The sequence below is a fragment of the Salmo salar genome, chromosome 09, assembly GCF_965601325.2.
Source record: "Salmo salar chromosome 09, fSalSal1, whole genome shotgun sequence".
NCBI lineage: Eukaryota > Metazoa > Chordata > Actinopteri > Salmoniformes > Salmonidae > Salmo > Salmo salar.
Window position 1 is genome coordinate 132,226,891 of NC_138299.1, and position 12,810 is coordinate 132,239,700.

Consider the following 12,810-nt stretch of genomic DNA (forward strand, 5'->3'; position numbering starts at 1 on the left):
TGGAATTCATCACATCACTGATCATGTTGTTGACATGTATGACATGATTAAATAGCAATACCCTGTGATTAAACATGGCACACATCCCAAATTGCCCCTATTCCCTGTTAGTGTACAACTTTAAAGTAGTGCTCCATGTAGGGAATACAGCACCATTTGGGATGAACCATTGAGACGCCTCTATCCACTGTCAAACTGAAAATAAGTCAGAGAGATAACAGATACAGCACAGTACAAGCAGACAAAGAATTTAACATACTCCAAACTTTTGTTCTCTAATGAAAATATTCCTGAATCACATTTTGTTATTTAACTAGGCTAGTCAATTAAGAACAAATTCTTATTTTCAATGATGACCTAAGAACAGTAGGTTAACTGCCTTGTTCAGGGGCAGAACAACAGATTTCTACCTTGTCAGCTCGGGGATTCGATCTTGCAACCTTCCAGTTACTAGTCCAACACTCTAACCACTAGGCTACCTGCCGCCCCATTTACATTGAGCATAATTATAATGAACAAACAACTACGCATTTTTTAAATAATAGCTGTAGGATGGTGTGATCCAAGCAAAGAAAAAGTTATTTACATTTCGAATCTTGATTTATCTCAAGAAAAAAGGTCAGTTTCAATCAGACATTGTGTTTTTTTTTGTGTGTGTCTCAAATATTGCCTACTGTCCTCATCTATCTGGTGGAATAAATACAGTAGGTATGTCCACAGGCCGATGAAAGACATCCTATAACTTCACAAGCTGTTTAATAACAGATAGCTACCACTGACTTCAGCAGATACAAATCAGATAAAACTCAGCTTGATCTAGACTTAACCCTGATAGCAGGGTTGCGTCACAAACTGCCTATTCCCTATATAGTGCTCAAACAGATAAAAAGGAGCCATTTGGGACGCAGAGGGCAGTTTCCTGATTAACAGTAAAGAAGACAATCACAGATGGAAGTACCAGTCACTTTTCAGCCATGTTTTGGATTGTATTGCCATGTAATGTGTGAACACAATATGGTACAGTACTTATACAGGTGATGACTACAATATACTCAGTGGACAGCAGATGGACGAGTGTTATTACTGTACAGCTTTTGTGGGGAAATATCAAGTCTGTATGGAAACATCAAACCATATACTATAAACCACCATTTCATATACTGTACACCAGGTCCATATGCGTTTTAAAATGGAGACACAACATTGATGTAGAAATGGGAGAAAAAAAACTGAAGAAAAACACAAGAACATATACATCTGAATGGAATTAGTAGAGGTATTTTTATAAACATATATTAACTCTATTTGATTATTGGGATATATGTTATAAAGACATAACATAATAAACATGTGTAATAACATTATCTGTAGGATTAATCAGAGGGAGATTATTTATTGTAAACGAAAAAGTCGTACTTCCTGTACTCAAAATTATTGATAGAAAAAGGGGCCATCTGGAATAGGTACTAATCAATTTTTTGACTTTTAAATTCATGATATATAGCCATTGATTCTAGACTGCTTGTTTTCCAAATTCAGGATTGCCCCTTTAACCCATCATTTCTGTCATCAATAGTATACCACAGACTGTAGGCTTCTCCCTTTCAAAAATCTACCTCTAATCTTCACCTGGTGCAAACAATGTAACTGGTCCAGATTCTTAATATCCTCTACATATGTAAACAGTTTACTGACCTTTCAAATGACGACCTCTGGAAGCTTTACATAACACTTCACAAAAGAGCGAAAACAGTTTGAAAATAATGATTACATTTATGTGCAAAGTATAAGCTTAGAATAATTGATGAATTAAAAGTCACGCTACACAGCAACAATATCATGAGGCTCTGTTGTGAATAATTAACACAACAAATCAACATAAAATAGACATTCTATAAACAAATTGGCAAAACTAAATGAAACTAGATAAGCGTTCTTTTCCCCTTAGTATCATCATCACTAGTCTCTACTTGTCCCATCTCTGGTTTTTATATACAGTTCGTGTAGATTTCATATATCTGTTCATCCGTCTATCCATTCTTCTTGTTTCTTCCAAGCCCAGTGTGTCTCTCCATCTGTGTCCCATATATACCAGAGACCTGACTGAGACCTGGGGCCGTACGTATCAAGCATCTCAGAGTAGGAGTGCTGATCTAGGATCATGTCCTGCCTGTCCATATAATCTGATTCATTATGATCTAAAAGGCTAAACTGATCCTGGATCAGTATTCGTACTCTGAGATGCTTGATACATACATGCCCAGAGGACTGGGAGCTGATGATTCTAGCTCTCCTCCAGCCAGGAGGGCTTGTCTGACCCTGGGGGCTTTAACTTGACGTTGAACTGTCTCAGTGTCTGTTCCAACTGCTGCTGGTTCCCAGCGAAGTAGGCTGAGATAGCATTATGGAAGAGCAGCAGCTGCTTGTGCATCACCTTCACCTACACACACACACAGAGAGAAGTAGGCTGAGATAGCATTATGGAAGAGCAGCAGCTGCTTGTGCATCACCTTCACCTACACACACACACAGAGAGAAGTAGGCTGAGATAGCATTATGGAAGAGCAGCAGCTGCTTGTGCATCACCTTCACCTACACACACACACAGAGAGAAGTAGGCTGAGATAGCATTATGGAAGAGCAGCAGCTGCTTGTGCATCACCTTCACCTACACACACACACAGAGAGAAGTAGGCTGAGATAGCATTATGGAAGAGCAGCAGCTGCTTGTGCATCACCTTCACCTACACACACACACAGAGAGAAGTAGGCTGAGATAGCATTATGGAAGAGCAGCAGCTGCTTGTGCATCACCTTCACCTACACACACACACAGAGAGAAGTAGGCTGAGATAGCATTATGGAAGAGCAGCAGCTGCTTGTGCATCACCTTCACCTACACACACACACAGAGAGAAGTAGGCTGAGATAGCATTATGGAAGAGCAGCAGCTGCTTGTGCATCACCTTCACCTACACACACACACAGAGAGAAGTAGGCTGAGATAGCATTATGGAAGAGCAGCAGCTGCTTGTGCATCACCTTCACCTACACACACACACAGAGAGAAGTAGGCTGAGATAGCATTATGGAAGAGGAGCAGCTGCTTGTGCATCACCTTCACACACACACAGAGAGAAGTAGGCTGAGATAGCATTATGGAAGAGCAGCAGCTGCTTGTGCATCACCTTCACCTACACACACACACACACACACACACACACACACACACACACACACACACACACACACACACACACACACACACACACACACACACACACACACACACACACACACACACACACACACACACACACACACACACACACACACACACACACACACACACACACAGAGAGAGAGAGCGAGATGTAGCATTATTGTAAATTAACTAACCACCCAACTATACAAATAATTAACTAACCCACCTTGTTCTCTTCCAGGAACTTGAGTTTGATGGTAACGTCTGAGCGCAGCCGTTCGTACTTGTCTCTCTGCACCTGGTACTGCTGCTGGGACACCTCTATACGCACCATGGTGGCAGCATCACGAGGACCCAGACTCAACTCCTCCAGGTCGGCCCTGTACGCATCAAACTCCAGCCTGGAAGAGAGAGGGGAGGAGAGGCAGCATAGAACAATAGGCTTGGGAGGTATCCAGATTTTCATACGTCATACCGTTCATTCTTCTGCTATCCCAGGATTTATGGTTTACCGGCATAGCACACATGGCGGGGCAAAAAAAACACAAATAAAGCCCATTGGGGTCTAGTACCAGAATGCTAACAAAATTAGCACACGTAATAACAAAATCACATAGACACTGTTAGCTATATGCTAACGAGCGAAAATAAACAAACTCAATTGCAAAAACAGGCAAATCCAGCTCATAAAGTTATACAAGCATACCTAGTAGCTACCAAATGTCATTTTCGGTGAGTGTGGACATTTACAAGCAAAAGTGAATGAGAGAAAATGTGCAACTAAACAAAGTAAAGCATGCTTTACTCAAGGAAGAGCAGCATGTGTACACGAAGCAGAGGGGGGAAAAAAACACTAGTAGGAAGCACAGGGAACAGGTGTACAGATAAGGAGCTCTAGATGAGTTGACTTCTCAAATATGGCAGAAAGCCGATATAAGATATCTGATGGCAAACATTTAGTAGTGAATTGCATACAAGAGTAACTTCATCACGTCCTGTGCACCGCACAACAGAGACTCCCCGATAGATATAGAACTCTATGAACTCCCCAGCCCCTGCTGTCTCCCATTGTGCCATTTACAAACAAACACGTGACTGAATGAACTGTTCTGGGGAACTACAGTAAGTTCCGATCGCTGCAGCTGTACACAGCCCATCTAACCAACTACCTACCTCATCCCCATATGTTTTTCTGCTCTTTTGCACACCAGTATCTCTACTTGCACATCCTCATCTGCACATCTATCACTCCAGTGTTAATTGCTAAATTGTAATTACTTCACCACTATGGCCTATTTATTGCCTTACCTCCTTACTTCATTTGCACACACTGTATACAGATGTTTTTATTTTGTTATTGACTGTACGTTTGTTTATTCCATGTGTAACTCTGTGTTGTTTTTGTTGCACTGCTTTGCTTTATCTTGGCCAGGTCGCAGTAGTAAATGAGAACTTGTTCTCAACTGGCCTACCCGGTTAAATAAAGGTGAAATAAAAAAATATATAAAATAAGTTGACAGGTAAAATGAAGAACACAATCTGCTTTATCTCCTAACATATTGCACAAGTTGACTGCAGGTATTAACTTAAAGTAGCTTGAAATATACACATTTATTGAAAAACTTCAAAGAAATAGTTTTGACAGTATTGAAAAACCATCCTGTGGTTTTTTTCCAAATACCCCGGTACACCATCCAAGTCAATAAAACACCCTTATAACACCCTATAACCCTCAATCCCAGGTTCACCTCCGCCAGGTCTGCATGGAACACATCAAACTCCAGCCTGACACACAGAACTATGATGTCATGTAGACAAACATACTCTATATTATGTCTCTGGCAATCATAGATATAGGGCCACATCTTTGTGGTGTAAAGAAGCTTAGATCTGTGTAAAAAAAGACTGTAAACCTCATTATAATTTGGCAGTATGATCATTTGAAACTATTGAGTTATAAGGAGGCAACTACTATAGTATCTCTAGGCCCTGCACCTTTCTAACCCTCCCATCTTTATTATTACCTTGCAGCCTCGTACAGCTTGATGGTCATCAGTGTGTCCTCCATGGTCTTGTTGACCAGTGTATTGATGCTGGACACAAAGAAGTTGATGGCACCAAGCAGAGCCTCCCCGTTCCTACACAACAACTTCTGAGTCTCCGCGTTGTAACCAAACTCATCCTGTGGACACAAACACTTCTGTTTTATATACTGACTTCCTCTACATTAGGTATTTATGGATTGATTACAATTCAGGAAGGTAGCCTGGATTCCAAACTGAAACTGATAGGCTTGGTTTCCAACCAAAAATTACACCCTGGATTTTCAGGCAACATTTTTGGGGGCCAATTTCACACAGTGTGCCATCTGTAGCTGATTTCTGTCTGGGCTGAGGTCTACGGGTTAAGGGTTCAAATTCAGGGGTTATAAGTTACCCGTAGTTCAGGTGATTTCTGGCTGAGGTCTGCGAAGGTGTCCCCTAAGGCCTGCTGGGTCTGGACCATGTTGTAGAAGTGGCTGGTCAGGGCACTGGTCAGTCTCAGGACAGACTCGTACTTCCTCTTGGTGTCCCTGAGCACGTCTATCTGGGCCTCCAGCTCTAGGTCCACAGTCCGAGAACCACGGCCGAACCGCTCCGAGAACATCTGCTTGGTACACTGGGGTAGAGATGGAGAGGGAGAGATGTGATTAGGACAAAGGAGATAACAGAAGAGGAGATGAGAATATATGCTTAGCACACTGGGATAAAGATGACATGGAGAGATGTGTTCAGAATAGAACTGAATAGTTACTTGTTTTCCAAGGAGGAGATTATTCCCAGTATTGTATGAAGACAAATGATCATATCAGTGCAGTTGCAATCGACCCATAGAACACAGTGAAGTATGGTTTCAACATATTTTCCCCAGGAGACAGGTTCTGTACCTTGTAGGTGTTGATGCCCCACTTCTTAACGCTGTCTAGTTTCTCCACAGCCACACCACGGTTAGCCTCCTCCACTGACATGTTCTGGGTGCTGTTACTGTGGTGCATACCCGACCCTGACACAAAGGATAATAAATAACCCGCTCACTCACAGAGAATTCCTTAAAGAGGTTAGTTGCTGAGACCTAGTTGATAAAGTCTATAGTAAATAAGATGGGACTGTCCATCTCATTTACTATGAACGCTGTCACAAAACCAGCTTCAGTCAGTAGCGCTTTGATACACAGATTACACACAGAGGCTGATCAGTGCTTAGTTGGGCACTCTCCTCCTCAAAGCGAACACCTGAAATATTCCTTTCATACACCAAGTATGTCTTTGAGGCAAATAGTATGACAGTGATAGAGTGATCGGTTGAGAGGACAGCGAATGAAATGAATGAGTGAACAGAGTGACGTGGAGTAAAGGAGGGTTGTGCTGTATGGGTCCAGTGTAGGGCTGCAAAGTTCCAGTATCATTGGCAGCTAAAATGTCCACGTTTCCCAGAAACCCTGGTTTCAGAATTCTGGATTTACTGCTTATAGTAATTGTGGAATTACCTTCCAATTCCGGAAATCTTCTGACCAGGATTTCTGGGAAACCTGGAATTTTTCAACCCTAGTCCAGTGGTACCTGTAAATGGCTGGTCGGTCTGGTTCTGGTTGGTTATCATTCTGGCTGCTGACTGGCTGGAGACCAGACCTACACCCTGTCCCCTGGACTTCATTCGCAGGTCTGGAATGGACATGGGGGATGGGGAGGGGGAGAGGACATGTGAGGATATGTGATATGAGATGGAGAGAATAGATGAAGGTTGGTGAACGTGTTAAAAGGGTGAGAGGATGGTGATAGTGAGTCATGCAGGTTTTCCATGTCGAAAAAAACAACAGAATGAAAACACAGATGGAAAACAATATGAAAATGTTCACAACATAAGTAGTAGTAATGTATGAAATGATGCACATGTGGTGAGTTAATGAACCACAACATTCCATTAGCTAACCGCTTCATGTTACATTTGCATACATAGGATACGTCCAAAATGGCACCCTATTCCCTATGGGGGAGCCATAAGGCTCTGGTGAAAAGTAGTGCACTATGTAGGGAATATGGTGCCATTTAGGATTAAGTTGTCATCATTAGAAACATTCACACAAACATAACATAGTAAATCAAACAGCTCGGCAATGAAGTCAGTCAGGTTAGTAAACATAGCTAGCTTTTTTGTTAACATCCACTGACATGCATTCAGTATGCATTGGACAGTAGAGCAGCATTCCCTTCTTTCCTGTGACATCTGTAGAGGTACACAGTGTTGTCAAAGAGAGGGACTTCAACTGTGTCTGGGGTTGAACAGCAACCCAGGCTACAGGCAAGGCTCATTCTCCCACAGAATTAAAGAGTAACTAATGAAAACACCCTTGAAAGTGTAAACAGGTGAAGAAAATAAAAGAGTGGGGGGGGGGAACTGTTAAAGGTAGACTCAGCAATATGATGTAGATGCAGACAGTAAACAACATAGTGGGTCAATTTCCACAACAACTAAGAGTGTTGAAGCTCGAGGCTCAACTTTGCCGGTGTTTTGATGCCCAGGCTACCACACCGTGAACATAGTGTGACTTGTTTAAAACAAAAGAAGGGAAAAAAAGTGATAGACAACATTACAGATAAAACTAATAATTTGTGTGCAGGTGTGGTTGGAAGCCCAAGGGCTTGAATGAAAACCAAACCACAAAAAACAATATACAATACATAAGAACAAAAATAAGAATGGTTTGTTAAAATAGATAACAAAACCTACTAATTATAAATGTAGAAATGAATTGATCAGTAATCACTGTGTGAGAGCGAAGTCTTGCATCTTGCTCATCTCAATATCTGTGGTGCTGCTCGTGGCAACATCATTTTCGCTGAGTCTACCTTTAAAGAGGGAAGTATACAGTTATGTGGAAGGTGGCTGAGAGGTGCAAAGCCACCTGTGGGCTGAGATTGGGCTCCAGGGACAGGGGCACAGTTAGGGGCAGGGGGGCTTCTCCTGTCCACATACTGAGGGTTGAAGCGGATAGCAGGGCCTGGTGGACAGGGTTGGTTAAGATAGTCAGTAAACTAGAGTAGGATGTAGATCTGAAAATCAAAATAGCCAATACAGTAGAGAGTCTCTGTTTGCTACTCATAGAGACTCCTGAAAGAACAGAAAGAAGGTTAGATCAAAATAGAGTCATTGATGCAGAACAATATGGTTCTGGCAAGGCCCCAATTTTTTATTTTTATTGAATTCCATCAGGACAAACACCATCGGGGCAGTTGAAAATGTAGTCTTAACCATTCTTAATGCTAACTAACCAAGCAAGCCTTGCTAAAGGGACTAGGCTATTCATGGATTCAATAAGGACTAAGTGGACATAATTAAGTGGACGTTCCAGTAATGCACTGCAGCGTCAGCAGTAGGCAGCGCTAGAGAAAGCTGTGTGTACCTTTGATGGAGCTAGTGAACAAGTGAGAGCAGTAGAGCTGTGTGTACCTTTGATGGAGGAGGTGGGTATGATGCCCCCCGCAGGTCCTCCGTAGCCTCCAGACACGACGCTGGTCTCATTCAGGTTGGGACCAGACACCATCACCTGCTGCAGGTCCTAAGGTGAAGCCACAACACATCAATGGAATAGATATAGCCTAACTCTAATCAGTCCCTCACGGATTTAGCAGAGATGTTTTGTGATATTTGCCACCAAAAACACTTGATTTTGCTGTGCCAATTCTGACATTTTGCGAAGCAATGTGCAATGATTTTGTCCAATTTGTTGCGAAATTGCGCTTGGCAAGGAAAATGTTTGTTGACGTGTGGCTTGATTGAACCATATTATGTGGTAAATGAGCGGTGATTGGTTGAAATTGCAAGCCCTCTTTTTGTACTGCGATGATGGGTCAGTTTTATACAATAATATTGCGTTGATGTTACTGTTTTATGCTGAAATAGTGCAGTGATTGGTCAAATTTGCAAGCCCTGCATAATATGTGGGGAATTTATGATTTTACACCCAAAGAAATGGCTGAATCCTGAAGGGACTGACTAATGCATAATGATCCTGTAGAGTTTATTGTCAACCTGACGAAGACCTTCCATATAGGCCTAATCTTTGTTGTACACAGACACTCACACACATGAAAATGGTTGATAAAGGTTAATTGTGGTTAGTCTGAAAGTCTTCTATGTTAACATGTACACTACATCTAAATCTAGAGTTCTCCTACCACGACGTGACACACTCTCTCTCATCCCTTCTACTGCATATCCCTACCTTCTCATCTAAGGTCCACTGAATCTTTGCAGCCTGCACAGAAGTGAGACATAATACAGTACAATAAAATACACAAACAAATAGTTGACGTAATGAGTGGTCACCACACACAGTATACATATAAATACTGTACGTAGTGACTGTATCCCAAATGGCACCCTATTCCCATAGTGCTGTACTTTTGACCAGAGCCCAATGGGCCCTGGTCAAAAGTAGTGCACTATATAGAGAATATGGTGCTATTTGGGACATGACCATATGACCCACCTGCTCCAAACTGTCATCCTCGGCCAGGGTCTCTCCATTGCTGTTGATAGGAATCTCCATGGTAGCCGCCTTGCCCATAAAACTGTCTGCCATGGTGGTTGTCTGCAGGAGAGAGTGCGTTGGGAGAGAGACAGAAATGGGAGATGGAGAGATGGGGGTGAGAGAGCACGATCATCACACACACACTGAGCTTTTCACATTAATGATAGGAATGTTTGCAATGTAAATATGGGTAGAATATGCCTAATTCAGCATAATATCAAGCCTAGCCAGCTGTGATATGTAAAAATGCAGTGTCCACATTCCTTAGCTAGCTGTCCACCGGTAACGTTACAGAGCCGAATGTAGCGATAACCTGCACTCTCAACAAGCCATCACATTTCACAATACAACACATTACAAAAGCCATAGTTAGCTATTCGTGATCATTATTCGTGCTGTATGTAGTTATTTTGCTAGTCCCAGCAACACGACACCTAGCTAGCTAGCTCCAACCTAGCAGCCCTAGCCAGCTGGCTAAACTGGTGGTGCTGCAGAAAATGATGATCTCAGTGAGTTAGCGTGATCTGCTAGCTAGCTAACGTTACCTGCTGTGTAGGTACAGTAGTCTAGTCTCCCAAAATGTCAAATGTTGCTGCTTATTCTGCACGGTATTTCATAAAATATTACTATTATAAACGGAATAACACCGTTACAATGTTTATTTTTCGTCTGTTGATGAACGCATGATTGTAGTCGTGATTCCGTTAGCATCCCCTGGTAGAACCGAGCACAGTATGCAGATAAAATCCCTAAAACCCAGTCCCTCCCTCCTCTGGCCCTACACGTAATGTTACGTCAAGTCGCCACGTTGAACAGTTGACGACATCAACCCCCCCTTCCTTCCACCATTTAGTGATTTGGATTGTTTGGTTTGTGTGGAAAAACAAACATCACCACTAAAAGGAAGTTGTCTCTGCAACTAGGGCGTTTTGAGCACAAGACTTTGGTGGCAACTTAATTGTGGGGAGGACGGGCTCGTGGTAATGGCTGGACGCAATCAGTGGAATGGTATCAAACACATTGTTTCTATGAGTTTGATGCCATTTCATTTGCGCCGTCCAGTCATTATTACGAGCCATCCTCCCTTAAGCAGCCTCCACTGGTTTTGAATTATTTGATTTTGATTAAGTGGTTGAAAAAATGCATAGAATCTCCATAATCTTTATGGTTCTTTATTTTTGTAAGAAAATTGGGGGTTTACTATTTTTGTTGTCTTGTAATTACAACATAACCAAACTGCCACTTAAATGATCAAAATGTTATCACCAAGCCTTTGGGATGGAAATTATGTTTTGTGCATGACTTTTTGCCTCATAAAGCTATTCTGTGGAATAATGGTAATAGCACTATTAAAAACAACATTATTTTTTAAATGAACTTCGGATAGAGAAAAATATCTTTGTAGGTGACATGTTTGAAAGTGGTGGGTGGCCAAATGTTAAGTTATGAGGTATTTATAAGAGTCCAAGCCTTTCCTGTTACACACACATAATATCACTCTGTGATTGTCAAATGTGTTTTCAAGATACACTTAGAATAGATCCTGGTCTATTTATTAATGATATTGATATCAAAAGTCTCAAGTGTACAAATAAACACATAAGATAATATTTTTTAAAGCAGAGGAAAGATCACACCAAGAGGGAAATCCTTTTGGAATTCACAACTATCAATGGTGAAAGGCTTGGCTTTGTCCCTTTAAATGTTGTATTTCTATAACAAATTCTTTTTGGAATAAGTGTCATTGTCACCTTATCTTATGCTGTCATAACTAATGTTTCTGTTTTTGTTTTGTTTGTCTTTTATGTTCTTGTCAGTACTTGAACTCAATGATGTCTCATTCTGTTATATATATACTGCTCAAAAAAATAAAGGGAACACTTAAACAACACAATGTAACTCCAAGTCAATCACACTTCTGTGAAATCAAACTGTCCACTTAGGAAGCAACACTGATTGACAATAAATTTCACATGCTGTTGTGCAAATGGAATAGACAACAGGTGGAAATTATAGGAAATAAGCAAGACACCCCCAATAAAGGAGTGGTTCAGCAGGTGGTGACCACAGACCACTTCTCAGTTCCTGCTTCCTGGCTGATGTTTTGGTCACTTTTGAATGCTCGCGGTGCTTTCACTCTAGTGGTAGCATGAGACGGAGTCTACAACCCACACAAGTGGCTCAGGTAGTGCAGCTCATCCAGGATGGCACATCAATGCGAGCTGTGGCAAGAAGGTTTGCTGTGTCAGTCAGCGTAGTGTCCAGAGCATGCAGGCGCTACCAGGAGACAGGCCAGTACATCAGGAGACGTGGAGGAGGCCGTAGGAGGGCAACAACCCAGCAGCAGGACCGCTACCTCCGCCTTTGTGCAAGGAGGAGCAGGAGAAGCACTGCCAGAGCCCTGCAAAATGACCTCCAGCAGGCCACAAATGTGCATGTGTCTGCTCAAACGGTCAGAAACAGACTCCATGAGGGTGGTATGAGGGCCCGACGTCCACAGGTGGGGGTTGTGCTTACAGCCCAACACCGTGCAGGACGTTTGGCATTTGCCAGAGAACACCAAGATTGGAAAATTCGCCACAGACACCCTGTGCTCTTCACAGATGAAAGCAGGTTCACACTGAGCACGTGACAGACGTGACAAAGTCTGGAGACGCTGTGGAGAATGTTCTGCTGCCTGCAACATCCTCCAGCATGACCGGTTTGGCGGTGGGTCAGTCATGGTGTGGGGTGGCATTTCTTTGGGGGCCGCACAGCCCTCCATGTGTTCGCCAGAGGTAGCCTGACTGCCATTAGGTACCGAGATGAGATCCTCAGACCCCTTGTGAGACCTAGTGGTGTGGGGGCTGTGCTTTGGCAAAGTGGGTGGTGTTATATCCTGCCTGTTTGCCCTGTCCGGGGGTATCATCGGATGGGGCCACAGTGTCTTCTGATCGCTCCTGTCTCAGCCTCCAGTATTTATGCTGCAGTAGTTTATGTGTCGGGGGTCTAGGGTCAGTCTGTTATCCGGTGTCCTGTGTGAATTTAAATATGCT

The 12,810-nt window shown here is 42.5% G+C and overlaps 1 protein-coding gene across 7 annotated transcripts; it reads right to left on the minus strand.

Annotated features, from left to right (window-relative positions):
- Positions 1–965: 965 nt before the first annotated feature.
- On the minus strand, positions 966–10,543 carry LOC106612869 (arfaptin-2). Of its 7 annotated transcripts, none has more exons than XM_014214464.3 (11): positions 10,321–10,543; positions 9,734–9,835; positions 9,467–9,499; positions 8,692–8,800; positions 8,147–8,242; positions 6,804–6,905; positions 6,132–6,247; positions 5,642–5,863; positions 5,230–5,387; positions 3,432–3,606; positions 966–2,440 (listed from the first exon to the last, which is right to left on the minus strand). In XM_014214464.3, the coding sequence occupies exons 2-11, from the start codon at positions 9,824–9,826 to the stop codon at positions 2,285–2,287; spliced, it is 1,260 nt and encodes a 419-aa protein (XP_014069939.1). In that variant the 5' UTR covers positions 9,827–9,835; positions 10,321–10,543; the 3' UTR covers positions 966–2,284. The 7 variants fall into 7 exon arrangements, with proteins under 7 accessions (XP_014069939.1, XP_014069940.1, XP_014069943.1 ...); XM_014214467.3 differs by having other exon boundaries at positions 2,301–3,194; XM_014214465.3 differs by lacking the exon at positions 9,467–9,499.
- Positions 10,544–12,810: the final 2,267 nt, after the last annotated feature.

Coding starts and splice junctions, on each gene's coding strand:
- LOC106612869 (XM_014214464.3), bottom strand. CDS start 9,826: ATGGCAGACAGTTTTATGGGCAAGGCGGCTACCATGGAGATTCCTATC. Junction 5,864..6,131: donor GGGGCATCAACACCTACAAG/GTACAGAACCTG, acceptor TCTCTACCCCAG/TGTACCAAGCAGATGTTCTC. Junction 2,441..3,431: donor AGTTCCTGGAAGAGAACAAG/GTGGGTTAGTTA, acceptor GTGTGTGTGTAG/GTGAAGGTGATGCACAAGCA.